The sequence below is a fragment of the Hylobates moloch genome, unplaced genomic scaffold (genome assembly GCF_009828535.3).
Source record: "Hylobates moloch isolate HMO894 unplaced genomic scaffold, HMol_V3 SCAFFOLD_14, whole genome shotgun sequence".
Lineage (NCBI taxonomy): Eukaryota > Metazoa > Chordata > Mammalia > Primates > Hylobatidae > Hylobates > Hylobates moloch.
In genome coordinates, this window is record NW_026652289.1 from 53,365,345 (window position 1) to 53,393,285 (window position 27,941).

The following is a 27,941-nucleotide window of genomic DNA, read 5'->3' on the forward strand; positions in this document are numbered from 1 at the left end:
TCTGTCTTGTGGTGGCACAATGGGACCTGCACCACGTGAGGAGAGAGGGTCCACCTGGAAGAGTGGACCAGCCAGATGGCCAACAAGCTGGATGGCCACTGCCAGAGACTGCAGGACAGCAGAGGGGGCTGGGAAGGGACAGAGGACAGCTGGGGGGCAGGGAATGTGGGTTCCTCCATACAGACACGTGCGTCTTCCCTAAGTGGATCTTCCCCATGGGGGCAAGGGGGCATTCAAGACACACCTCCAGCCCACCTCAAACCATCTCAGGAGGCCACCACCAACTTACACAGGCCAGCTGAATTGTCACAGTGACCCCAGAACAGTACAGCCCTATCCTTCAGATGAATAAATGGAAAGAGTGATGCATATCACAGCCAGGAGCTGGGACTCAGACCCAGGTCCAGCTGTGGTGCTGCCTCGATGGCTCCACCTGCATCTCCTCCGGGACTCAGTTCCTGCTAACAAGTGAGCACTTGAGTACGGGTGAAATAGGTGCAATTATCCCCATCTGGCTGCTGGGGAAAGGGAAGCAAGGCACAGGTGACTTGCCCAAGGCCAAAGTGACAGGGTTGGTTCAACCCCATCTGTCTCAGCCAGCACATCCCCATGGCAGAGGCTTTACTGTGATCCAAACCTGGAAGGTGGAATCCTTCCAATGTCCCACCCAGGGCACAGAGCATGCAGCCCCATGTTTGGGGAGGTGACAGTGTGGGGAGGGAAACAATCTGGCTAGGCCAAGGCCTCATGGAGCCCAGGGTTCCCTAGGGCCAGGAGAGCTCTGGACACCACCCAGACACCCATTGGAAACCTGGAATCTGCACCTGCAGGAGATTAGGAGCGGGGGATTCAGCCTCCAACGCACCTGCAGCAAGTTGAGACAGGCACAGGTGGGCGCCCTGCTTCCAACCAGCGTCACGTGGGCAGGAAGCAAATCTCCTGCCTGACCTTCCTCTCCTGCCTCCCCCAAGCAGAGGAGAAGGGGCAGCCGCCCATCAGGCCATTGCCCAGATTGAAGCCGCTGAAGCCAGGTCCCAACAGGTGAGTGTGACCCCTGACTATCCCAGGCCCGGCCCAAGGCAGTCACGTCTCTGGTGAGGACCTTGTAGACAGATGTGATGTCCCCAAGTGGCTCTATAAACCTCTTATTGAGGATAATCAAGGAAACAGGCAAGACCATCACACTCAGCCAAGGACACGAGGGGTCCAGGGGCAGGCAAAAGTCAGTTTGGGCCTGGGCCTGGCCCCTGGAAGGATAGTGGATGAAGGGCCAGCCACGGTGAAGTGGAATGGATGGCCACGGGCTGGGTCGTCAGGGCTAACTCCTGCAGCCCCTGCGGAACGTCCGCCCAGGCCTGGCTCTGCACTCAGCCTTCTGCCTGGAGCCACAGGTGCCTGGACACCAGCCTCAAGTAGGGATGGTGGTAGGAAAGGCACTTGTGGCCACATGTGGGCACCTAAGCATGGGACAGAGGGGTATCATGCCCCAAAGAGACCACAGAGGCCAAGAATGTAAGCAGATGTGACACCATCAATAAACCCCCCTGTCCTGGGTCACATCAATTAAGTCAGAGCCTACCTTCACCCTGAAGCTGCAGCTCAGTCTGGTTGAGACTCACAAAGAGATGTTAGTGCTGGGCAGGGGGCCTGGCCCAGCCTGCAATGTCCAGCAAAGCTGTAGGCTGGACAAGAATCTCTGAAGCTTAGTCCAGGACAAGGACAGCTGTGTCTGGCAGGGAGTGGGGGCAATGCTCAGGGGGCAGGAGGCCTGAGGACCTATAACTAGGTAGGGTGCCAGGTCAGGACGTGCAGAAGAGAAGGTGCATGGCAGCATCCTGCCCGAGGCCAGGCTATAAACCTAGGGGCCGCCTTGTCTAGCCTAAACCATGCTGCCACCCAGACGCCATCCTTCAAATGCAAGAGGCAGGGTTGGGAGAGCCCCCAGACCCCTCATCCCTCCCGCCCGAAGCTGGTTCCCGTCCCTCACCAGAAGGAAAGTGAACTCTTCTATGGGCCACAGACTGCCAGGTTCTCTGTCACCTGGTGGAAGGGGCTGTGGGGCGGGCAGGGGGAGCTGCAGCTGGGTGAGAAAGAACTCAGGTCCCACTCTGTTCCTTCCTGTCAGGTGACCTTGGGCAAGCTGCTTTGTTTGCCTGGGGCCAAGGGGAGTCACAGGGGAGAGCCAGGTTAAGAGGGCTCCACCCTGGAGCCCAGAGCTACCCACAGAGAAAACCCCCCATCCTCCCGATTCTGCTCCCAGCTCACGCTGCTGGGATAACATCCTCCCCATCAGAGAGGCCATGGGAGGCAGAGGCTGACCCCTGCTCCTTCAGGCACCTCAGCGGGTTTGGGTCCACCTTCATCATGATCAGGGAGGGGGTCCCTGGGATCACAAAGGTGAGGGGCAGCTTCTCGGGCTCTAGGTGCTCCAAGGTAGACCCTGCAGGGCACCAGAGCTAGAAGGGCATTGGGGAAGATCTTGAACCAGGCCAGGACCTGACCTCTGCCTGGCCATGGTGACTCTGAGCCAGGTAACCCTACGTTAGTCTCAAGTCTGTCACTCTGTTTCATGGGGGATGTCAGCATTACCGCTGGAGTCAAAGTAGGTAAGCCAGGGTAACCAGAGTTCCCAGTAGGGACCAAGACCAAAGGATGCAGGGTCGGGCCTGTCCCAGAAGGTCAGGCCGGACAAGGGGCTGTGTCAAGCTGGGGCAGCCGAGGGCCTGCCCTTCAGGTTACAGGCATGTGGGTCCTGGTCTAGACCCTCATATGCCATCCAGAGACCCAACCCTAGGGACAATTCCTCCCAGGCTGGTAGCAGATAGTCGATCCTTGTACTCACCTTCCCAAAAGCTGTGAAATGAGGGGGCCTATGGGTGGGGAAAAGACTCTTCAGGAAAAGGTTCTCAGGGGCAAGGAAGGTTTGAGCTGGGCCTTAGGGCAGCCAGAGAGGTAGGTGACAGGCCCCCTCACAAAGCCTGCAGAGAATGCAGGAGGAACACAGGCGTAGTGATGAGAACGTTCTGGAAGACAGCAGGCAGCCTCCCACTCACTGATGGGGCCGAGTGAGCTCAGGTCCACACACCAGGAGAAGCTGGTATCCACACACTGGTGCACTTTGTTTCTTGTTTTAGAGATAGGGTCTTGCTCTGTTGCCCAGGTTGGAGTGCGGTGGCACAATCATAGCTCACTGCAGCCTTGACCTCCTAGGTTCATGCGATCTTCCCACCTCAGCCTCCTGAGTAGCTGGTGAGGGAAGAGAGAGACCCTCTCATATTGTTTTATACTCAGTACCTGTTTTAAGAAAAAAACAAGGAACTGAAATCAAAGACAGGCAGCCCAGCACCAGGCCCAAAACCAGGCCTGGGCCTGCCTGGCCTAAACCTAGTAGTTAAAAATCAACTCATGATTTAGAACCCGATGTTACCCATAGATTTCAGGCATTGTATGGAAGAACATTGTGAAACTCCCTGCTCTGTTCTGTTTCACTCTGACCACCGGTGCATGCAGCCCCTGTCACATACCCCTTGCTTGCTCAAATCAATCACGACCCTTTCACGTGAAATCTTTAGTGTTATGAGCCCTTAAAAAGGACAGAAATTGTGCACTCAGAGAGCTCGGATTTTAAGGCAGTAGCTTGCCCATGCTCCCAGCCCTTCCTTCTACAACTCGGTGCTAGGAAGTTTTGTCTGCGGCTCGTCCTGCTACACTGGGACTACAGGCACACGCCACCATGCCTAATTTTATTTTTTGTAGAGACAGGGTCTGGCTATGTTGCCTAGGCTGGTGTCAAGTGATCTTTCCACCTCAGCCTCCCCAAAACACTGGGATTACAGGGACAATCCAGCACTCCAGGTCATGCTGGTGCATTTTGGCTGCCATGGTGCACAGGAGGTATGAGCTGGGGGGCAGAATCTGCTCCTGGACCTCTACCCAGGCCTGCACCCAGACCTACCCCTGGGCTACAGGGAGCAGGTGTGGAGAGAACGCAGTGAGCAGAGCGGGCTAGCCAATGATGGAGACCCAGGCTGGGACTAGGAGAGATAGGGCTCCAACCCTTGGCCTAGTGGCCCTGCCCAACCGCATGGGGCCAAGATGACTTCCTAGGAGCCAGGCATGGAGGCCAGCATGCACCTGAACTGAGGACAGAAGATTCTGATGACAGGGAGGCCTCTGACATAGTTTGGATACTTGTCCCATCCACATCTTGTATTGAAATGTGATCCCCAATGCTGGAGGTGGGGCCTATAGTGTGAGGTGTTTGGGTCATGGTGGGAGATCCCTCATGAATGGCTTAATGCCCTCCCAATGGTAATGAGTGAGTTTTCTAATTTCTAACTTTTTTTCTCTTTCTTTCTTTCCTTCTTTTTTTTTTTTTTTTTTTTGAGACAGAGTCTCACTCACAGCCCGGGCTGGAGTGCAGTGGCGTGATCTTGGCTCACTGCAACCTCCACCTCCTGGGTTCGAGTGATTCAATGAGTGAGTTTTCTATTAGTTCACAGGAGAGCTTGATGCCTCCTCTCGCTTCCTCTCTCACCATGCGACATGGCTGCTCCCTCTTTGCCTCCCGCCAGGAGTAAAAGCTTCCAGAGGCTTCACCAGAAGCCTAGCAGATGCTTGTACAGCCTGCAGAACTGTGAGGCAAATAAAATTCTTTTATAAATTACCCAGTCTCAGGGCCAGGAGCAGTGCTCACGCCTGTAATCTCAGCACTTTGGGAGGCCAAGGCGAGTGAATTACTTGAGGTCAGGAGTTCAAGACTAGGCTGGCCAACCTGGTAAAACCCTGTCTCTACTAAAAATACAAAATTAGCCAGGCGTGGTGGTGCACGCCTATAATCCCAGCTACTTGGGGGGCTGAGGCATGAGAATTGCTTGAACCCGGGAGGTGGAGGTTGCAGTGAGCCGATATCGCACCATTGCACTGTAGCCTGGGCTACAAGAGCGAAACTCTATCTCAAAACCCTGTCTCTACTAAAAATACAAAAAATTAGCCAGGCATGGTGGTCCATGCCTGTAATCCCAGCTACTCGGCAGGATGAGGCAGGAGAATAGCCTGAACCCAGGAGGCAGAGGTTGCAGCGACCTGAGATCGTACCACTGCACTCCAGCCTGGGGGAGAGAGCTAGAGTTCGTCTCATAAATAAATAACCCAGTCTCAGGTATTCCTCTAGAGCAACACAAAACGGGCTAATACAGCCTCCACGCTTGGTGTCTAGTGGACCTGGTGGTCCACTAGACACTCAGTGGTCTTGACTCTGCCATTAACAGCCAGACTATGACAGAGTTGTTCCCCTGCTCTGCCTCAGTTTGTCCTCTCTCAGCTGAGCAGAGCAGGGATAATTGCTTCTCATGTGGGCCACAGGACAAAACAAAGCCCTGAGTCCCACAGGAAGGTAGATGGGCTATGTCCAAGGGAAGACAGACCTGGGGCAGTATTTTATGTCCCCGGGGTGGCAGAGGGACATGGAGAAGATGCCTCCTTTGTGGGCAAGGGAGAAGGGAAGATAAGCAGAGAGGCACCAGGCACCTGCCTCACCCCCACCTCACCAACTCCACACCAGGCCCATTCCCACTTAGCCCCCAACTCAGGCTGCACCGTTCTCCTTACTGTCAGTGTGACTTCCCAGCCAAGCTGATGGAAGCTAACAGCTTGGATTCATTAGGGACAGCACGTAGTGTAGGTGATGTGCAGGACGGAAGTGGAGAGGGGACACGGGAGCCGTGGTGTCAGGTCTGGGGCTTCCATGGTACCTGCCCTGGCTGTGGGCAGACCATGCTGGTCCACCCTGCCAGATGTGGCCTCTAATTCTAAGGTCTCCGTGTTCCAGGCCAGGGCTGGAGCCAGACTCCCCTTGGGGACAGGGGACATGGTCCACACAGACATCACTTGTGCTTTGGGCAAAGCCAGCGGGACAAATGAATGGGAGAGGCCCTGCTGGAGGGTAAAACTGGGCCTGGACTACTCAGACCTGCCTCTGTGACAGGACGGTCCCATCCTTCCAGTAGACTCCTGAGCTGGAAGCCCACCCAGCCAGGGAGTGGGGAAGGGGTGGCCTGCAGTCTCCCTTGAGTCTGTAGCCCCTCCCACCAAAGGGAGCTCCATAAAAAAAGATGCAGAGGCCGGGCACGGTGGCTCACGCCTGTAATCCCAGCACTTTGGGAGGCCGAGGCAGGCGGATCACGAGGTCAAGAGATCGAGACCATCCTGGCTAACACACTGAAGCCCAGTCTCTACTAAAAATACAAAAACAAAATTAGCCGGGCATGGTGGCAGGAACCTGTAGTCCCAGCTACTCAGGAGGCCGAGGCGGAGCTTGCAGTGAGCTGAGATCGCGCCACTGCACTCCAGCCTGGGCGACGCAGAAACACCAGGTGCTTCTTCCAGCTGCCGGCTTCTTCCTGGCATGGCCTCCAGGACCCTGGATGAGTCAAGATGGGGCTGCCAGCAGCTGGGGGCAGGGGGAAAGCTGGGCAGATGTGGGAAAGCTGGGAAAGTGATGGGCCCTCAGGGCTGAGCCCCTTCTGCCCAGGGGGCCTTGGTGACACTCCTGCTGCTGAGCTCAGCCCAAGGAGTCAGGGCCTGGTGCCAAGTAGCCTCTCTGCTTGCGAAGACAGTCCTGGGATCGTTACCCCTCTGCCCAGGGCTCAAGTATCCAGGCTGTGGAAGGGCAAGCAGTCAGAAAGAAAGGGGCCGTGGGTGTGGGTCCCCCAGCAGTCAGGGGCCTTGGTGGACAGGGCCCCCTATGAGTGGTGTGAGGGGGAAGGGAGACTGAGCTGTACTCCCCACCCTGCCGAAATCTGTGATGCCAAGCTCCAGAAGGGGACCCTGGGGGGAGCCCAGCATGACAGGAACCGCTGCAGATGCCTTTGGGCACCTACTCTGCAGGGCTGGGCCAGCTGGAGGTTTAGGGGCCACATCAGAGGGGTGGGCTGGAAGCCACAAAGAATGAGGCTTCCTGCTGGGGTTGCAAGGAAAGCAAGTCTGGTGTGCAGAGGGGCACCCACTGAGCTGGCAGGTCTCCCCACCAGTCCCAGGAATGCTGGAAAATAGGCTGCCAGGGGATTAGGGCCAGAAGTGCCCAAGAGGCCAGGGGAGAGGTCTAAGCTAACTCCAGATGGGATCGCATTCACAGGTTTAGAAGAAAGCTCCAAGCTGGCAACACCCAGAAGGGGCTGGGCTACCAAGGGCTGGGGGCTGGGGATGCCCACTGGCCTCTGGGGAAGCACTGGGCAGATCTGGTGGGGACCAGTCCTTTAGTAGCTAGGGACTCTTGTGGCCTGCTGGGCTTAGAGATGCCAGGGTGGCAGCATGGCAGGGTGGGGCTGGGGAAGACCTGGCCTCAGGAAGCTGGGGTCCTGGTATGTCCACAGGGCCAGGAAGTGGCAAGCTGAAGGGTGGCAGCAAAGGCTGGACAGGGATGCCCCAGATCTAGCCCAAGGGAGGTACCAAGCCTTGTGGAAGGGCAGGCGGGCTCCCCAGGTCTGTTGGAGAACCCAGGCCTCCTTGAGTAGGGGCTGTCTCCAGGGTCTCTTGCCTACTTAAGGCAGCTGGGAGCCCCGGTTTCACTGAGGAGTCGTCAAGACCTCAGCAGGAGGCAGAGAAGCCCTAGCTTTCTGGGTAGTAGGGCCCAAACTGAAGCCCCAGCCCCTCTTGAGGGTGTGGTGGGATTGGGTCTAAGAGGTTTACAGGGTTTGAGGAGGTGCAGCCACCAAGCTTGGGACCCCAAGTTCCAAATTATACATAGGAGAGGAGCTGGGGGATAGAAGAAGGGCCTGCCTGGTCCCATCCTCCAGACCTGAGGAGGAAAAGGGTCTGCAGATGACTTATCGGAGGCTCTTGGAGAAGCAAGGGATCCCCTGCCAAACCCAGTAATCACAGAAGAGGCCCCTTGAGGTCCTTCCAAGGGGCTCAGCACCCCTTCCTAGGACCCTGGGTTCCAATTGTCCCAAGAAATCACAGGGACCCGGAAGCTGGGCCCCTCTTGGACAAAGGCAGGGTGTGGGAGGAACAGTGGCCAGGCAGGCTGAGGCTAGGGGCTGTGGCAGGAGGGGTGGAGGGCTCATCGACACAGGCACCTCTGAGTGGGCCATAGCTAGAACATCCAGAGTTGGAGTCCCCATGGAGGCAGCAGTGTCCTCAAGAAGGCCCCCGGCTTCCTACCACCCTGGAAAAGGGGTCCATGTGCAGCAGGAAAGAGAGACAGGAGGGGCTCGGCAGCACTCCCCCATTCCCATCTCCGGGGCAGACAGGGCTCCGAAAGAGCTGCACTGGGTGCTCCCCACTGAGGGGGTGTCTGGAGGTGGGGTCTTGGGGAGCTGCCCATGGAGAGAGCACAGCATAGAGCCAGCAGCAAGGCCATGTCCACAGGCTAAAGCGCCCCTGCGGCCTGCCTCCCGCCACCAGCTGGGGCAGCAGGCTGGGATGGGGGTTCGGCCCTCCCATCTCCAGCACCGGAACTGCAGGGTGAGAAGAGTCACAGCCAGTCAGGTCAGAGTCGGGTCCTGCTCCCAGGATCCCCAAAGGAGGTTTGAGGGAAGACCCAGCTGGCTCAACTCAACCCCCTTAGTGAGAACAAACTCACGGGAAGAGGGACATCAATGAGGCCAGGAGTGACAGAGGGAAGGAGGCGTCTGGAGTCATGAAAGGGCTTTGGGGTCTTGATAACACCCCCAGACATGGGCGTTGCCAGCAGCGACATGGCAGAACAAGGCCTCAGGACAAGCAGGGCTCAGCACCAGGGTCCCTGCCGAGGCCGGGCTGGGGTGGAGTAGTGCTGAGTCTGGTTGGAGGTGCTGTTCCCTATGAGACGACGCTGTCCGGGGAGCCCCTCTCCCTCTCCCAGCTCCTACTCTCCGAGTCCCCCAAGACAGGGCTGTCGTCCTTCCCACTCACTACCTTGTTGGCTCCACTCCCGTCAGCAAAGCCGGCTGCTCAGGCCCTTTGCCTTTTGTATTGGGCTAGAGTGCCAGGTGGGGTGTGGGGAGGCTGGGCCTCACCTGAGCCCCATTCTTAGGTGGACCTGCTCGGGTCTCCTTTGGGGTGGGGGCAGGGCCAGCACACTCCGCTGCCCTCACTCCTTCCTTGCCCTAGGGGTGGCAGCCCTAGGTAGGGCGCTGCCTCCCTCAGACTAGGGAGTCCTGGGCGGAGTCCGGTTCCTGCCCCCACCACCTCAGACCGGGGGTCCCTGGGACACTGTCATATCTCCTCCCTTAGACTAGAACTCCCAAGTCTGGGTTAAGTCTCTCCCCTCAGACTGGAGCCAGAAGGGGAAGAGAGGGCCTCCCTGGATAGAGCTGTGTCGGAGAGCAGCACCTCACTACAGCCAGGCCTGGCCCTACACCACCCCGGCCGGGCTCTACACCACCCCAGCCTGGCCTCTGCGACCACAGGGGAACCCAGGTGCTAAGCCCTGCCTGTCCCGAGCCCTCACTCTGTCTGGTCACCATTGGCAAGATGTGTGTCAGGCATGCAGCAGGGGCACAGGTGTGAAGGGAGGGAGAGGAGAGGATGGAGGGAAGGGAGGACCGAAGGAAAAGGAATAAAGAGCTCACTCCATTAAGGTGCTGACGAGGTGCCCATGGCTGCCCAGGGCCTGGGGGCCCAGAGTTCAGAAAGTTCACCTCCACTGCAATTCTTTCCTCCCTGTACGAGTAGCCTCAAATGACTCCATGTAGCTCACACCCCCCATTCCTCAGGTTGTGGGACTGAGTCCCTGAGTTGCTGGATTTCTAGCCAGGCTTCCAAGCCCTACCCCTGCCCCTTCTGGTTCTGGGAGCTCCAGCCTCGCCTGGGGATTTTCCTGTTCCAGACTCACGAAGACTCTGCACGTGTGGTTCTCTCTACCCAAACCCCACTTTGCACGTGATTTCGTATTTGTCTTCAAGGTTCAATTCAGGTATCACCTCTTCTGGGACCCAAGGACTCTCCACCCAGGTTGTCACTGCAGCGGCCACAATATCCCAGCCTAGTGTTAAGGCCAGGCTGGCACAGGAGGGACAGCACAGCTGGGCCCAGTGACCACCACCAGGATGCCACACAGGTGGACTGGCCCACCCAGTGGACTGGCCCCTGGCCCAGGGGGGGTGGGAAGACAGGCCCAGGAAGCCACCTTAGCTGCCCTGAGAACAAGCCTCTGGGGAAGCAGAGCCCAGCAGGGGCAGGGTCTCTAGAGGGTGGGCCCAGCACACTACCCGCCCCTGCCCCAAGCTAAGGTCAGTGGGATGCATGGTCACCAGCAATGCGGAGGCTGTAACAGTTCTACCCGGACCATGAAAGACATGTTTGGCCCTGGGAGAGGTGCACGTGCTGGGGTCTAATGACCAGCATTTCTCACCAGGCTACTAGTAGCCCACGGACCAACAACCACCAGGACCCACAGGGTCTCAGGAGAGAGAGCTTTCCTAGAGCAAGCAAGTATGTGTGTGAGAGGGGTCCACAGAGCCACAGCCATCTGCATGAGGGTGCAGGAGCACCTTCTGGACTGGGAGCAGGGAGAGCAGCCTGTGAGCAAAGGCCTAGGCACACAGTGATGGAACACGAAACCCACCATCCCCAAACACACGGACAGGCCCCACTTCCAAAAACAAGCCAGACGCTTTAATGGGCTGCCTCCAGGGCCCATTGGCTCATCACAATCCCTTAAATAAGGCCCAGAACTTGCCAGCCTTTGGTTCAGCTCAGCACTCCGTAGGCACGTGGCTCACAGCAGGCCTGGCTGATGGGCTCTGGCTTGGGGAGCAGCAGGGTCCTCAGTCCAGATCTTCAGAGACCTTCTAGGACTGAGCTGCCACTCAGCCTACCTGCACCAGTCCCTGAGTCCCAGCAGCTGCTTAGCTTCTAGAAAACATAAGTTTCCTGGGATAATGCCAGGGGTGGGGGAGGCAGTTCAGGGAAGCACTGATGTCAATTAAGGACAGGCCTGGGGCCTCCTGGGGTGGTAGCAGCAGGCCCAGAACAAGGACGCCAGCTCCAGGCTGCATCCCTGCACCAACAGCGGGGATTGGGAGCAGGGAGTGCAGGCTCCCTCAGGGAGCTCCAGGCTGGAGTGGGGCCAACCCAACCCCAAGTGCTGGGGGGTGACTCTTGAAAGTGTGAGTCACATCCACTGCCTAAGGTACCACTCTACGATAGCCAAGTCCTAGGACACACAAAGACTTTCTATAGGAAGGTTCTCTGCCTCCAATTCTAGGCCCTGTCCCAGAGAGGAAGCAGAGACCAAATGGTGACAGGGTATGTATCAGGCAGCATCCCCACAACAACCCTGTGAGGTAGGTTGCGTTGTCCCATTTTACACATGGGGAATGAGGGCTCAGCAGAGGTGAAGTTTCTTGCCCAGGTCCTGCAGCAAGAACACAAGTCGGGATTCAAGCCCAGGTCTGTCGGGCTCCAAAGCCCATGTGTGTTCTCTAGGCAAGAAATAGGGAGTAGTCCTATCCAATAAAGACCCTCACGTTAAAAGCTCAGGGGCTCTTCAGCCCACCCTGAGTGGGCCCCAGGGTCAGAGATGGAACCCCTCCAGGGGAGCAGCCACGGCCCCAGCATCCACTCGTGGCCCCGGGGCAGGCAGAAGGGAAGGGTGGAGAGTGACTGCTATACACACAGCACCAGCAACCAGTGCTACAGGTGATGGCTCTGGCTGTCCAGCAGCTGTGGGCAGGGTGAGGGCCGGTCTGGTCTTGAGGACTTGTGGCCCCAGGTGGGCAGAGCCAGGCCATTGAGCCAGGCGGTCTCCAGCAGACTGCGGAAGCGGGCCTTCAGTGTGGGGCCAGGTGGGCTGGCACTGGCAGCAGGGGTAGGGGAGGCACCACAGGACTCTTCCCCAGCGGCTGCCTCTGCTTTCTCCACGCCAGGGGTTGGTGGCTTCCTGCCTGGCTTCCTGATCTTGGGGGCCGGTGACTTCCGAGCCAGGGCTAGGCTCTCTGGCTCATCTCTGGCCACAGTGGGCTCTGAGGAGGACACAGCTCCAGCCTCAGTGTCAAAGTCACCTGGAAAACGAACACATAGTCAGCCTGTAAATCCCATACCCTCAGGTCCCACCTCCTGGCTTCCAAAGCCATCCAAACAGTGGTTCTGCTCTGCCACAAGTCAGGCTGGCATCACAACTCTTCCCCACACATGCCCACTGGCCAGACCATCCAAGCGAAAAAGATGTGCTTCTCCCCAGGTGACACCAGAACTCTATCTGGGATGACGGCACCGCTCAGGAGAGGCTGTTTGGGTACAACGATGAGAGCAAAGGGGCTCAGCAGGTCAGGAACCATTGGCCTGGTCCAATACCCACTGTCCAGATGGAAAACTGAGGCATGGGAACAGAGGACCCTGCCATATATAAGACAGCCATCATGTTTCTGCCATACCAGCCCCAGAGACCAAGCCCAAGCCCGAGGCTGAGCCCAGGTAGGGATTGCCCTAAGAGCCATGCTGGGGGAGCACAGGAACCCACCCACAAGAAAGGAAGGCAGGGATAACTGTCTAGGGGCACACAGAGAAAAACGGCCCCCAAGGTGGGAGGGAGTGAGGACAGGGGCAACAAAATTCAGCCAGAGGCCAGAAGCCTGGTCTCAATCACTTCCTTCCCAGGCCCCCCCAATTGTTGCAAGCTCCAGTCAGAGCAGCCTCGGACTGTGTGGAGTGCCCAGACTCCACTGCCGATCAGGCAGCCCAGGAGAAACGGACCTGACCCTCTCTGGGCCCCAGACAGCCCAACTGTATGGGGAGAGGACTGAGCTGGGCAGCCCAGCCCTGAGTGATGTGGGACCCTCACTCAGTAACAGATCGCCTGAGTCTGGATTTCCTTTGCATCTCATTAAGGCATCTGCTCCAATTTTTAAGTATTCAGGGATCAGGGATTCTGGTCAGCCAGCCACTAAGCTCATCTGCACCTCACTGCCACAGGCCCCTCCCCATCCCAACCAGGTAAGGGCCCCGGGGCAAGGCTGCCACTATGGGGATGGAACTAGGAACAGTTTCTACAGGGAAGAGGCTGGGCGGTGGAAATGGGAGAGGGTGGAGTTGGAGGCAGCAGGGAGAGAAAAACTAGAGGGGGCCTCAGGCTGCCATGATGCCAGGTGTACTGACGCAGGAGGGGCAATGACAGAATCCACTTGGTCCCATCACCAGATCCCTAGCCGAAGAAGTGTGGTCATACACGGCACACAACACTTCGGCAGTTGTGTGGTCCTCCAGGACATGAAAAGAAAACAAGCTGGAGAACAGCAGGCACGAGACATCATTTAGTAGAGGAAAAGCAAACCACAAAACAATGCGACGTATGGGCACACTTCTGTGTATGTAAGGGCTGGGGAGGACTGCAAAACTACACGTTCAAAAAAGCAACTGTGGCCCTCACCAGGTCTTGAGCATGAGGAGCTCTGGGAAAGGGGGTGCCCTTCACTGACATGGAAAAGAACTGGGGGTGGGAAGTGAGCTGAGGGGAAGGCTCGGGAGTGTGATTTGGGATGAGTTCAGTGTGGGAGAGAGACCCAGGGGCTGAGGCCCAGCATGCAGTGGGTTATTTAGGGCTAGAGCTCACAAAGGGGAGGCTAGGCTGGAGATCAGGGAAATGATCTCAGCTAGAAAACAGGGCCTAACCAGAGCGCCGGAAACACTGCACCAAAGATGGAGAAGGCACAGGCAGAGGAGGAGGGAATCCAAGAAGGTGCGGCACCAGGGGAGGCCGAGGAGTTTCCATGGGGACAGAGCAGCTGGCATGTTCAGAAGCCTACAAAGGAGGCTATGAAGGTGCTCACTGATGTTTGGAGGGTCAAGGGGTGGGGGTACCTAGAGCCCACCCTAAAGCCCCCTACCCGGGCAGGAGTCCTTGGAATCACTCAGCCCCAGCTGTGACGCACTCACACAGCACACACACCTGTCTCTTGCTCACACAGCTCCGGTGGCCACTGGGGCTGCCCCATGCTCACCCAGCTGGCGGCGTACACAGTCGCGCCACTGCAGGCCGAGAAGGTCGGGGTAAATGTCGGGCAGCTGGCGCAGTGCCAGTAACTTCAGCATGCGTGACGTGCAGCCGGGCAGGGCGAGCTCCCGCAGTGCCCGCTCCTCCGACAGTGTCGTGGGCCGCAGCTCCACACGATGCTCCTGCAGCACATGGTCCACAGAAGCGGGTGGCAGCCGAGGGAAGAGCCGCTCCTTCACCAGGTGGATGGGTACGAAGATGGCGCCAGCTCGCACCACATGGGGGAAGGGGCACCGGTGGGTGCGATCGAAGCGCTGCAGCTGGGACAGCAGCTTGGCCAGCATCCCCTGCACACCCTGGCAGTCCTGCCACGCAGCCTGGCCCCAGGGCCCAGCCGTCTCTAGCCACTCGCGAAGCTTCTCTGGAGGAGAGTGGGCCACGGAGCCAGAAATAGCATCACACAGGGACGCGTGTAGTCCTGTAAAATGCTGCTCCGGGGAGTCCCCTGGGGCTGAAGTAGATGCCGGAGCAGGGCCTGCAACTGGAGCTGGAGCTGAAGTTGGAGCCGGATCCCGGGCCGAAGCTGGAGCCTGAGCTCCAGGGGCAGGGGAGGCCACAGCTACGGCTGGAGGGCTGGGCAGTGCCAGGCTGAAGCAGGTTACGGACAAGGGCTGTTGAGCGAGAATCCGCAGTCCAATGGGGCCAGATGTGGGGGTGGGTGCAGGCTGTGTGGGAGCAGGAGCTGAGGTGGGCGTGGACGGGACCACGGCTGCAGGCAAAGGTGCCGGACGGAGGATCTTGAACTTTCGGAACATGAAGGCCACAGAGCTGTGGAAGTTGGTCCTTGGCATGGCATCTGTGGTCACTGGCACCCCAGGCAAGCCTGGTGCTTCTGTGTCTATCTTTTTCAGGCCTGGCAGATCTGACACCATGTTGCCCACATCTGGCACATCCATGGTTGCAGTAGGCTTGGCATGCTCCACAGAACGGGACGCCTTGACAGGGGAGGCCTCTGCCGTGGGCTTCCTCACACTCAAATCCAGGGCTACCTCCTCCTTAAGTGAGCCTCTTAGGGGCTTACTCCCTGAGGGGCCCTCCTGGGTGGGCAGGGTCCCCCTGCAGCCTTTGTCCTGACCTTCACTGGTGGCTGGGGCTGAGTCAGGCTCAGTTGTGGCCTCGGGTGCTGGCACATCCAGATAGTCACGGTAGGGGGCCAGGCTGAAGACATTGTCAATGACAGGCATTGGTGGAGAGCTGGGTGGCCTTGCGCCCTCCTTCTGTGGAAGAGACTGGCACTCCCGGGCACAGGGGGGCAGTGCTGGGGGGGTACAGGGAACTGGACTGTCTCGGATGACGATGGGCGGCCCAGAGTGCTCACTGAGCCGGGGCTGGAGCTTCTCTTTCCTGCAGCTGGGCAGCCAGGTCTTCTCTTCGGCTTCCTGTGCAGGCCTCACAGGCTCTGAGCAGGGCTGGCTTGCTGGCAAAGGCTGGCATGCCCTCTGGAAGGCACCAGGCTGTGGTACAGCCCGCAAATTGTTCTGGGAAGGTGGTGTCCCTCCAAGCCCAGGGGATGCTCCATAGAGAGAGAGGTCATCCCGGGCATAAGGAAAACTCAGTGTCTGGGGGGCAAAGTCCAATGGGCACCGTGAAGCGAGAGGTGGCTCCAGCTTGAGGCCTGGAGAGGGTGCTGGGAGAGGGGCAGAGGAGTAGGGGTAAGCGTCCAGCCCCAGTGGGGGAATGTAAGGTGCCTGGGCTGCCTGCTGCCTCAGGTAGGGGCTGCCCATCCCACCAGCCTGGTACCCAGTCCCCTTGTGGCCCCCCAGAGGCTGCAGTGGGAGTGCTGGGCTGTAGCTGCCCTGCTTCTCTGGGTGGCGACAGGCTGGAGGGCAAGGCAGGGCCTGTGGAGGATGGGATGGTGGGTGGTGAGGTGGTGGGTAGTGGGTGGGCCCGGTGTCCTGACAGGGTGGCCCCAGGGGCTGGGCCAGCTGGGTCCAAGGACTTGAGGGCCCCTCAGACATTGCTTGCTTGGAGTTCCTAGGGTAAGGACCTGTGTACCTGGAGGCCAGGAAGCCTGTGCTGTGGATGGTCTGATATTTCTCCAGGAAGGGCTGGCATGGGGAGAAGCTCCCCGAGGAATCTTTACTGGACCCCTCAGCTGGCATCGCCCGCAAGAAGGTGCCATCCAGGGTCTGGCCCTTGCTAGGAGCTGGGGCCAGAGAGCAGGGTGGGTCAGCTGAGGGCAACAGGGGCCCAGTCGCCAGAGTCCAGTCAACATCCAGTGGCCTCTTCACTGCTCCTTCCCCTAGGCAAGTTGAGAGCCCATAGCACAGAGGGTTGCGGTAGACAGGTTTGGGCGCTGCCAGTGGTGGGCCTGGGTAGGAGTGAGCCTGGGGACTGAAGGGCAGGAGCTCAACAGGGCTGGAGTCCTGCATCTTCTCAGGGCCTTCTGCTGGCGAGCGGTAGAACAGGCAGTTGGTCAGCAGGCTGTCCGCCTGAAGTGGGGGTCCTGCCATACCGGTAGAGTACAAGGGTGGGTATGGGGTCCAGGACGCCAACTGCTCAGACTCGGCCTTGGGAGTACCCGCCATGGGGCAGGAGAAGTAGGACCCCTTGTAGGTGCAGGGATCCTGGTTACCAACAGAGTGGGGCAGGCTGTGCTCGGGCCCCGAGTCTGTCTCTAAGCGGGGCAGCTTGCCATACATCACAGGCCCCAGGGTTCTCAGGGGTCGCTTCTCTGCCATCGCTGTGAAGGCTTCGAGCCTTCCTAGGCCCCTGCTACTCAACTTCTGACCTGGGATAGAGGGAGAAAGGCAGGGGCTGTCACGAAAACAGGCTACAGGCAAAGCAACAGAGGGCTGCTGCTCTCATCAGCTCACTGCTACACCTAAGAACCTGGCACTTAATTGATACTCAGTTAAGACTGTGAATTCATGAGCCACATGACAGAGGTTTCCAATTCGTGTGTGTATTTCTTTTTTTTTTTTTTTTTTTGAGACAGAGTCTTGCTCTGTCACCCAAGGCTGGAGTGCAGTGGCACGATCTCGGCTCACTGCAAGCTCCGCCTCCCGGGTTCACGCCATTCTTCTGCCTCAGCCTCTCCGAGTAGCTGGGACTACAGGCGCCCGCCACCACGCCCGGCTAATTTTTTGTATTTTTGGTAGAGACGGGGGTTCACTGTGGTCTCGATCTCCTGACCTCGTGATCCGCCCGCCTCGGCCTCCCAAAGTGCTGGGATTACAAGCGTGAGCCACCGCGCCCGGCCATATGTATTTTTTTGAGGCAGGATCTCACTCTGTTGCCCGGGCTGGAGTACAATGACATGAACTTGGCTCACCACAGTCTCAACCTCCTGGGCTCAAGTGATTCTCCCAGCTCCCAAGGAGCTGGGACCACAGTCGCCTGCTACCACACCCAGCTAATTTTAGTATTTTTTGTAGAAACAGGGTCTTACTATGTTGCCCAGGCTGGTCTTGAACTCCTGGACTCAAGTGATCCTCCCATCTTGGCCTCCCAAAGTGCTGAGATCACAGGCATGAACCACCTACTGCACCTGACCCCAACTCGTATATTTTAAGCTGCAGAACCCTTTGTTTAATGAATTACTCTACACAGAACCCCCACCCACCCCTACTCCAGGAGCCCCTTCTGTTCGATTTTCCTCCATACAACTCCCAAGACCCCCTCCTTCTTGGGATTTCAGAATTTGTAGGGGCACTGGGTCTGAGGGTCACTTGACATACCCTGCCGCCACCCCCTCATATACAGATGAGGAGATCCATTCATCCCAAAGTCACCAATGAAATAGACACAACGAGAAGCAGGCCTCCTGCCTCCCACCACAGGGTCCTATTCCAAGATGCCACAGTGATGCCCACTGCAGCCAAAACATGGAATCTGAGTATTGTCTACAAATTCACAGATTTCTTGTGACACTCCTCTGACCTGCTGATCTTGTCAAAAATGGCAGAATCGGGCCTCCAGCCCAGGTCCCTAGACCCAAAGCCAATGCTGAGATACTGGACTTGGCTCTGGAGAGCAGTCCCCTAGGAGAGGTAACTGGGGACATCAGTCTGCACAAGCCACACCCCTCTCACCCCACTCCTCCCCCTCCGCAGGAGTCAGGGCAGCCCAGCAGATGGTGCTGCAGCACCAGTAGGAAGGTCCCAGAGCATGAGGAGCCCAGATCCACCCCCAGCCCCCAAGCTGCAGATGGCGATTCCTAGGCACATGGCGGGGTGGGGGCAAGACAGCGTCAGGGGCGTGTGTGAAAGTCCAGGGAGGTGGCTAGGTGCTGTGGCTCACACCTGTAATCCCAGCACTTTGGGAGGCCGAGGTGGGCGGATCATTTGAGGTCAGGAGTTCAAGACCAACCTGACCAACATGGTGAAACGCTGTCTCTACTAAAAATACAAAAAAATTAGCCAGGCATGGTTGTGCATGCCTGTAATCCCAGCTACGCAGAAGGCTGAGGCAGGAGAATTGCTTGAACTCAGGAGGCAGAGGTTGCAGTGAGCCAAGATTGTGCTACTGCACTTCCAGCCTGGGCAACAGAGCGAGACTCCACCTCAAAAAAAAAAAAAAAAAGAAAAGAAAAGAAAAAAGTCCAAGGAGGGAGGCCCCAGGGGCCACAGAGTGCTACTTAGCCACTACTCCCATTGTATTGATGGAAAAACTATGTGCTGAAAAAAAGACAAAGCTCTAAGACAAGACCAAGGAAGGATGGGGACTGAGGCCCCTCAGGGCAGCAGGCACCCAGTAACCCGTGAGGGGCTCATCTGAAGCCCGTCTGCTGGGGCCACACTGACCTACCTCTACCTCCCCCAGCCAGCACCCTGCTCCTGGAAACTCTCAGTAGCTTAGAAAGGACCACCTAGCTCAATCTTGCTATGATTAGGGCAAAGTGTCACAGGTTTCAGTGACTGGCAAGCAAGGACCAGCCCTCTCCTTGCCTCTTCTGGTTGGAGCCAATGACAGCCACAGGCTGAGTTAGACCGGCACATTTTGGGGCTAGGAAAGGCAAGGCTAGTGTGGGGGCCAATGCCCACTTCCACCAAGGCAGACTCAGCAAGCAAGCTGGTTCATCTCCTGGACAGAACCCCACACCTCAGGCCAGCCTAGAGAAGACATGGAGGGGCCATTAGGACACAGGTGACAGTCCCAACAGCAGTGTCCTACGGTAGAAACCTGCTATCGAGGGGTGAAAGCCCCCATCTCACTCCACAGCAATGCTGTGAGAAGGAACTGTAGGGTTTTGAAGTGTGGATCCTCCCCACCCCCTCCCTTGGGACACTCTGGGTTAAGTACTGACTTTGGTCTCACCTCCCCCACATGCTCCTTGGGGTCTGCTGGGTCCCCACCCCCACCCCAGGAGTCCCTCTCTCCTGGGTCTCAGCCCATGGAATACCCTTCGCTCTGGAGACTTCTTGAGGCCCCTATCTGGGACCCAGCCAATAGACAGGAGACCATCTGGGACCCTCAGGAGTCTTTGTGGGAGGGGTGGTGGCTTCAGGGAGCCAACAGAGAACTCTTAGGGGTGTGGGAATGACCTGATCTCCTGCCAGTAGGAGGTGGAAAGCCCAGGATACACTCCCTCAAGGGAGACTCCTCCTCCACTCAAGACAGTTGCCAAAATGTAGGTGCCTCCTTCCCTGACCCATACTGAGGCAAGCAAGCTCTCGGACAGGGCAGGTGCCCAGGGAGCAGGCTCAGGTCATCCTTGAGAGGCAGCTCTGTTGATCCTCTGCCAAGCTCCAACTTCACTCAACCAGCACCCAGGCCAGGGTCCCGGAGAAGAGCCCACCACCGCAGCACCACCCCTGCCTTACGCAGTGGGAAAGGAAACAGCTCTCTGTTCCCACTTTCACCTTCTAGGAGCCTTGGTATGGCCGATGGCAAAGACCAGGAGGAAGAGCGCGATTCCTGCCCAATTGTGGCCAGCATCTGGATTCTCCTGGAGGGCTGGATCGGGCCTCGCCGAGTGTTCTCCCATCTCCCACCTTCCCTACCTGAGGCTCTGGGCCCTCCAGACGCTACAACCCAACCTGGGGCAGCCCAAAGTCTCCAGTGGAGGGGAAAGCGAACGGGATCGGACTCTATCCCCTTTCCCCTACCCGCCCTGAGCATAACTCTGGTGCCTAGGGCCCACAGCCGACTTCGCTTTGAGGCTGCCGCTGCACTCGACCTGGCGGGCTTCCGGGTGTCCCTAAGCCCCTCCCGGCGGCGCCGAGACGCACGTGCATCCAGCAGGCTGACACACAGGCCGCCGCCACGCACACAAACCCGTGCCTGCACGTACGTGCATGGCCCACATCTGCACACACGCCATTCCAGAACTGCGCTCTCCCCTCGCTCGGGCCCCGGGCACACGTGTGCACGCAGGCAGGCCCGCGCACCCAGCCCCACACCGACGCCCGCAGACCGGCGGGAGGTCCCGGAACAGGGGCGGCCCGGCCGCAGGGTCCGGGCAGCCTCCGCCTCAGGGCGATCCCGCCAGCCTGAGCTGAGGCCAGAGGGGTGAGTCAAGAGGTGGCGAGAAAACCGCAGGGCCGTCCCATCCCAGCAGGGCGCGTCCAGGGCCCCGCGGCGCCTCAGCGCCCGGCGCCCCCAGGCCGAGCCCTCCAGTGCCCCCTTGTCCCCATACCTCCCCCTCAACGCCCTCCCCCAGCAATCCACCTGAGCAGGGCCCTGCGGGAGGCCCGAAGGCTCGGCCTGAGTTCCTTCTCGCCAGATTAGGCGCCTGTTCTCCGCCGGAGACCCAGAGCGCTACCAGGCCCCGGGAGCCTCGAAGTCCGGGGAAAGTCGGAGCAGCAGCGCCACCCCTGCCTCGCAGCCCGTTCGCTGGGGGCCGGCGGCAGCCAGAAGCCGCAGCCCCTCGGCCCAGGCGCGGCGCGCTCCGTCCCCGGGCCGGCCGGTAGGGGCGCCCTGGGGCAGCGCCACCCGCCCCTTCCCCACGCGCCGCCCGCAAACTCGGCCCAAGTTTCCGCGCCCGCGGAGCGGGCGAGCTCCTACCTGCAGAGCGCCAGGACTCCCGCCGCCGCTACTCCAGGCCGCCTCCGCGTCCACATCCTCCAGCGTCTCTCAGGCCGCGGGCCCTAGTCCAACCGGGCCCTGCGCGGGAAGTCGCACTGAACACCAAGCCCGGAGCAACCCTCCTCGCTGCCGTTCGCGCCGCCGCCGGGCGCCGTCTGCGGTCCCGGGCGGGGCGGGCTGGGGGCGGGGCGGGGGCGGGGCGGCTCGCAGGGTTGGGGCAGAGCCCGGCCCCGCCTCTGGGAGCCTGCGCTCCTGTGGGCAGCGGGTGCAGAGGGCCCGCGTGGGGCCAGCTCGCCAGGAACGGGCCGCGGGCGCTGTGCACCGCCCGTACCAGCCACGCTCCACGAACTAGTGCCCGGCGGGCCCGTCATGCGCCCTCAGTCGCTCCCTTAGATCATTCATTCACTGCCACTTGCTGCGATGTGACCTTGCGCCTGCCACTTGACCTCGCTGAGCTTCAGTTTCCTTATTTGCAAAAGTGGAATTCTGTCTTCCTTATAGCGGTGGCGGTGTAAGCTCGGAAAAGGGTGTTTGCAAATATCTGGCACACAGTAGGTGCCGGCATTCCCCTGTCCAGCACTAGTGTATTAGGGGGCTGGAGAAGGGCTCCTTGATCTGTCCCCTCATTTCGGTATATTCAGTGAGGGCAATTTCCAGACTCCTGCTAGGGCAGGGCAACTGTCTGAGGAAGCGGCGATCTCCCCATCCCTGGAAGGGCCGGGAATGAGGGTGCTGGGGGATTTGCAAAGTAGCCTGGGTGAGGCTCCCTCCATGAGGCAGACCGGCGCGCAGCCTGTGAGGCGGGTGGAGTGAAGCACGCCCAGCCAGGAATGATGTGTTGCAAAGAGAGGCTGGAGAGGGGGGAAGGGGTGCCTCTCCCTGGGCCATCTGACTGTGGATGAGAGCCCCTCAGTGCTGCTACTTTATCTGAAGGAATCTGGTCCCTCGAAGCTCCTGGGCTGCCCGAGGACTGGGAACAGGTATGTGCAGTGGGGGAGGGGAAGGCAGGTGGACATGCCAAAGGTCAGAGTCAGTTCATGAAGCAAAACTATCCCCTCAGATCCCAAAGGTAAGTTCTGCCTGAGTCAGAGCAGAGCAGGCCTGAGGCTGCAGGTTCCAAGAATCACCAAGCAGCTGGAGCAGCTGGAGCTGAGGAGGAGGGGCTGGGTGCTGCAGGTAGGAAGAGGAAGAGGAAGTGAGGTAACCTGGGGAATGGGGGCGAGGGGTGGGGGGAGAGTGTCACTTCATTTAGAGCTGGAAGGACCTTAGAAATATAGTCTGGAACCATATAGGGAGGAGACACTCAGAGAGGGTTGGGGCTTTCCCCAGGTCACACAGCAGGCTGGGACAAAATCCCAGATCTCCTGGTTCCCAGCCTGGGGCTCTTCCTGCAGCCACACTTTAGCGACAGGAAAACACATCTGTGTGCGGACAGCTAGGGGTCACACAAAACATCATTCCCTTAACCCCAGCCTGCAGCCCCGCAGGTCACAGGCTATTCACTGCTCTTGCCCCTTACCAACTCTGCTCGCCCCTCCTCCTCCAGCACCGCGCCGGCGACCCTGTCCTTGCCCTGCTAGCGGGGTGGAAGGAGGGCTGTGTTCTTAGCCCTTGGGGTCTAGGACGCTCAGGTTGTGTGCTCAGATGTGCCCAGTGGTCTCTTCAATTTCCCTGAGTTGGAATGGGACCCAACCAGGCCACGATGAGCAGCCATCTGAGACAATAGGGGCTAGTTAAGATTTGCAGCACTGCTGAGCCTTGTGTTAATTCAGGGACACCTCACACAGACAGCAGCCCCACTCAACAGTATGTCTATTCCTTTTCGGCATCACTTAAACACCCTGGACTGCCAAAGAAAGGACGCAACACTGGGGGACTTGGGAGCTACTTTGTAACTTTCTGAGCCTCAAATTTCCTCATTGCCAAAAGGGAGCAGTGAGAGACCTGCCTTAGCAACTGTGGTGTCGGCCAGCATCAGTGTGGGAAATTGCTTGTAAACTCTAGGAAGCTCATAGAGTGTCCCCAGACTATGAGCTCCTGAAGGCTCTGACCTTGCCATTTTCCTCCCTGTACCAATGGTCGTGTGTGGAGCCTATAGAGAATGAAGGCAACCGATACAAGATAACTGCCTTGGGAGCTCCACATGTTTTTAACAGGACTGTGGTCTTGCAGAGATGTGATATTCTAATCAGAAGGAATAGTGTGAATAAAATCAGAGAAGAGAACAGTCTGTCCTTATATGGCCTTCCTGGGTGGAGTTAACACAAAAAGAAAGTAGTGTAGAAAAGGAGGTTTCTTCTCACCCCACCCTACCCCCACCACCACCAGGTCTGCCCAGGTTCCACATGCGACACACACACTCCTCTTCCATCCCACCCCAGACACTGGTTACTTCTCCTGGCTCCCTGGGAATGCAAGGTAAAAGGTCAGCTCCTGAGCCTTGGCTCATTATGTTGTGGTTATTAGTAACAATGGTTCTCCCTCTAATGAGGCCACACCTGCTATTTACAAATCTCCTTCCTTGGAGGAGCTCCCTTACCCCAGAGGAGGGTGAGGTGGAGCTGGCAGCTACTCTACAGGCAGAGAAACAGAGAAGTGTGGCACCTTTCCCTAAGACACACAGCAATGCCCCCTTCCATCCTTGCAGACCCAGTTATAGACACTGCCTCCTCCAGAGAGGCCCCTCAGACTGCTTTTGCTGCCCTGTCTGCCCTCTACTTCCTCGTTGCTCCCTCTCCCCTCCCAGAAGAGGAATATCTCAGTGTCAGTGGTTGGACATGGATCTCCTACGTCTATCTATGAGATAATTGAGATCTCATTTAATTCTTACAACCATATGAAGCAGGAGTTTGAAAAACAAGAACGCTGAGGTTTGATCTACTGACCTGTGTGGCTTAGGCAAGCCCCTTAGCTCTCAGCTCACTCATCGTTACAGGGACATGACTTGCTACAGGGCTCCAGTGACTTCACAGCTTGATTTGTAGTAAGCTTTCAACCAGTGGTAATGTTGCAGGAGAATAGGGTCTGGAGGCAGGGAACCTAAGGCCAACTGGTGCTGGATATCAGAGACTACTCTTCAACCCCTCCTTTTTCTAGGTGGCAGTTGCTGCATGGTAGTTGGAATCCCTCCTTTTGCTGTATGGCAGTTGCTGAGTGGCAGCTGGAAAGTGAAAGTGCCTCTGATTGGTCCCCTCCAGCAACCCATCAGACTGGTCGTGGGCCTACTCTTCAACCAATCAGACTGGTTGCGGGCCAATCAGAAGGTTGCAGGGTGAAACAATGGGAAAACTCTAGAGGGTATATAAACCCCAGAAAATTCTGTAACCAGTGCTCCTGAGCCTCTTGCTGGAGGTTTTGCTGCCTTGCTTGTGCCTTTTGTCCAATTCTTTGTTCAAAACACAAGGAACCTGGGCAACTACCCTCAACCAGTAACAGTAGCTCTGGAGGAGGAGGGGGAGGCCACTTGTCCACATAGCCAAGAAATGGAGAGCTAGGATTGTCCCTGGAGGACTGTGTGACTCCAGTGCCTTCTGAGGGAGGGCTCAGACACAATTGTTGTTCAGGAACCCGCTGCCACTAAAGCAAGCAGAGCCTGAAGCTGGGCTGTGTCGGTGGCCATCAGCATGGACTCAGAGCATCATAGGGATCTGGGTTGGATAGGACCTGGGCAGGAGGACAGGGCCATGGGGTCTTATTGGGGTGAGGTGAGCCACTTTCCAAAAGTATACTGGGAAATCAGGGCATCCTTCTGCATGGGAGGCTGGGGGTGGGGGCAGCCTGCTGCTTTGCCACAGTGAGCAGGGAGTGGGAGCCTCTCAAACTCCAAAGGAGCCCCCCCCACTACCTCCAGAGAAAATCAGAGTTGCTCAGAGGGGAGGCCCTAAGACTGAGAAGTGGGGCAGGCTTTCACTGGGCCCCTCTGGAAAACTGTATCTGCTGGCCTGTTGGCTAGAAAAACAACAACAACAAAAAAAAACCATGCACAATAATTTAGGGACCCTGGCCAGGTGCAGTGGCTCATGGCTTTAATCCCAGCACTTAGGGAGGCGGAGGCAGACAGATCACTTAAGGTCAGGAGTTTGAGATCAGCCTGGCCAACGTGGGGAAACCCCATCTCTACTGAAAAACAAAAATTAGCCGGCGTGGTGCACAAGCCTGTAATCCCAGCTACTCAGGAGGCAGAGGCACTTGAACCCGGGAGGCAGAGGTTGCAGCGAGCTGAGGTCGTGCCTCTGCACTCTAGCCTGGGCAACAGAGTGAGACTGTATCTCAAAAAAAAAAAAAAAAAAGATTTAGGGACTCCTGCAGAGGAGAGGAACATTCTTTAATTAACTAACAGCTAGGGTGGGCTGATTTTCCTTCTCTCCTTCCCATCCTTCCTTCTGTCACATATTGAAGATCTCCAGGTTTTATGCTGGCATTGAGGGTACAGCAGTAGATGGGTCCCAGTGCTGTCTCCCAGACTTCAAACAGACCATTGCCCTCCAGTGAGATGGGTGCTTGTGTGGAGGTGGGTCTGCCACAGTGGGAGAGAGGCCTCAGGAACAGGACTGCTGGGCCTTGGACTCAGGGAGGGTGGGGCTGTGATGTCTCACTCTGGCTGTGCCAAAGCCCAGCCATTGGAGGCTTGGTGCTGGAGGCAGCAGGAAATATTCCCTGCCTGCCTCCACAGAGAGCTTTCTAATGCCTGTGTCTAACCGGTTACTCCTAGCTTGGAGTCTCCTGTGGTTCCTCGGTGCCCTCAGGTTCCAGTTCCCCACTCTTGCTTTGGCATGTCTCCTGATTGTCCCGATTGTCTCCCTAGCCAGCCAAGGTTCCTTTCAGGTCACACCTCCACGCTTTGGAATATGCGCTCCGTCTGCCTTGGCTGCTTGTCTGGCTTTCCTTGCAATTCCTGTTGGCCTTTCAGACTCAGCTCAGAGGCTGGGCACGGTCGCTTATGCCTGAAATCCTCCCACACTTTGGAAGGCAGAGGCTGGAGGATCACTTGAGCCCAGGAGTTCAAGACTGACCTGGGCAACAGAGCAGGACAAATAAAAAAATTTTCCAGGCATGGTGGCACGCACCTGTGTTCCCACCTACTCGGGAGGCTGAGGTGGGAGGATGACTTGAGCCCAGGAGGTTCAGGCTGCACTAAGCGGTGATCAGGCCACTGCACTTCAGGCTGGGCAACAAACCAAGACCCTACACAGCCCCTGTCAAAAAAAATCAGCTTGGGACCCCTCCTCCAGGAAGCCTTCCCTGAGCTCCAGGCTGGGTTTGGTCATCTCTTCGGAGGTCCCAGAGCATTTTGAACTCACCTCCATTTTAGCCTCAGCTCCCAGTGCTGAAATTGCCTGGCTATAAGCCTGGCTTCTCTCTTATACTGGGGAGGGACCTCCTCCAGGATGGGGCCTGGGTCTGCCCTTGGGCTGTGACTCTAGTGCCCACCACAGGGCTGAGTCAGGCTGTAGTTATGGAGTGAAGGTTTAATGGTGAAGGAGGGCTATGCATATCTGAAAGGGAAGAAAGGCAGAAAAACCTACCCAGGCCCACAGATGAGAGCCTGAAGGAACCTCTGCTGCCCAAAGCTCCCCTAAAGCCCCTGGACTCCCCCTCTCAGCCACTTAGGACCCATGACACCAGCAGTAGCCTGTTTCTAGCCCCTATTTCAACATGGGGCAAATGAGACGCAGAGAGGGCCAGCTACCTACCTGGGGTCTCAGGCAGGCAGCTCCAGAACCCAGGTCTCCTGAAGGCCTGTCTAGTCCATACACCAGGCCTCCTCCTGGTTCTGACACTGCCTCTCCATCCCCTCCTCCCCTCTCAGACCTAGGATGGAGAAACACCTGGCCGAGCTCCACCTGCCTGCCTCATGCTGCCTGCAGCCCCCTCCTTGGAGGCCATAAGCCTGGGGTAGGGGTGTGAGAAGAGGAGGGGGACCCCTGCAAAGAGGGGAGGGGCTGATGCATTTCCCCCTGTGCTGCAGGAGCTGCTCCCCTACCCAGAGCCTGGACTCCTGCCAGCTGCCCTCATCACCTCTTCTCCCCATCCAGGGCCTCTCCCTGGGGATCCCCTCCCCCGGCCTCGGCGCCCTGGGCAGAGCCATCACAGCTGTTTCCAGGGTGGAGGTTGGGGCCTGGACCTGGGCCTGGGCGGGCCCTACCCACAGCCCTGACTCCAGCCCAGTGCCCGCCCCTCGCTTTGGTCAAGCCTTGGCGTTCATCAGGAATCACCTTCCCCCCAGATCCCCAGTTCAAATGTTTTGGGGGGCCGCCAACCCAGCTCCTCCTTGCCCCACCATGCCCCCTCCCCCAGTGCTGGGGCACCCTCCCCTCCTACCGTGGGCAGGCCAGGTGGACTATCATGGAAGCCTTTCTAAGGCTGGCTGGGGCGGCTGGGTCTGGCCAGGTGGTTGGCTGCTGCCCCCTCATTAGCGGCCCACTGGGGTTTCCGTCACTTAGGGCTGGTTACCAGGCAACCGCGTCCAAGGAGGGCTTGGCTCTGGCTCAGGGCCGGCACAGCGGCGCTGCTGCTGAGACGGGAGGTGAGCAGCCAAGCAGGGAAGGAGACTGGGGTCACGGTCAGGAGGCCTCCGGCTCCCCAGAGCAGGGGGGCAGTGCTTCAGAAACTCCATATTATCATCTCACCTTAGACTCACAGCCTGGCCCCAGAAAAGGGGTTTTGGGTCCTCAACACAAACAGCCATACTCAGAGCCCTCAGGTTTCCTGGAGGTTGAGGGGAAGCTGAGTGGGAGCAGAGAAGGGCACCCTTCTCCCTTTTGCATCTGGGGGTGTGGCCCTGTGGCCTTCTTGCCCTGAGTAGAGGTGGGAGGGGTGCAAGGAGTCGGATTTTCCAGTGTGCAGGGCTTAGGCTTTGGATCTAAATCCTGCCCTAAACAAAAATAAATAAACAGAAAGAAAACTAAAAATAATAATGATAATAAACAATAAATCCTGCCCTGCCTCTCATGGTTGTGCTTTCTTGGACATGGTTTTTTTTGTTTTGTTTTTTGTT

At 58.0% G+C, this 27,941-nt stretch overlaps 1 protein-coding gene and 1 long non-coding RNA gene across 3 annotated transcripts; both read right to left on the reverse strand.

Annotated features, from left to right (window-relative positions):
* Nucleotides 1-11,222: 11,222 nt before the first annotated feature.
* On the reverse strand, nucleotides 11,223-21,105 carry CUNH15orf39 (chromosome unknown C15orf39 homolog). Its single transcript, XM_032175019.2, has 3 exons — nucleotides 20,924-21,105; nucleotides 13,923-16,706; nucleotides 11,223-11,987 (listed from the first exon to the last, which is right to left on the reverse strand). The coding sequence occupies exons 2-3, from the start codon at nucleotides 16,654-16,656 to the stop codon at nucleotides 11,620-11,622; spliced, it is 3,102 nt and encodes a 1,033-aa protein (XP_032030910.1). The 5' UTR covers nucleotides 16,657-16,706; nucleotides 20,924-21,105; the 3' UTR covers nucleotides 11,223-11,619.
* Nucleotides 21,106-21,133: 28 nt separating this feature from the next.
* Nucleotides 21,134-27,360, reverse strand: LOC131381161 (uncharacterized). 2 transcript variants are annotated; one of them, XR_009209674.1, is made up of 3 exons: nucleotides 27,266-27,360; nucleotides 23,830-24,104; nucleotides 21,134-21,914 (listed from the first exon to the last, which is right to left on the reverse strand). It is a non-coding gene; the product is annotated as an uncharacterized LOC131381161 (long non-coding RNA). The 2 variants fall into 2 exon arrangements; XR_009209673.1 differs by having other exon boundaries at nucleotides 21,134-22,114.
* Between the last annotated feature and the right edge of the window lie 581 nt (nucleotides 27,361-27,941).

Coding starts and splice junctions, on each gene's coding strand:
- CUNH15orf39 (XM_032175019.2), bottom strand. CDS start 16,656: ATGGCAGAGAAGCGACCCCTGAGAACCCTGGGGCCTGTGATGTATGGC. Junction 11,988..13,922: donor CTGTGTACGCCGCCAGCTGG/GTGAGCATGGGG, acceptor TTCGTTTTCCAG/GTGACTTTGACACTGAGGCT.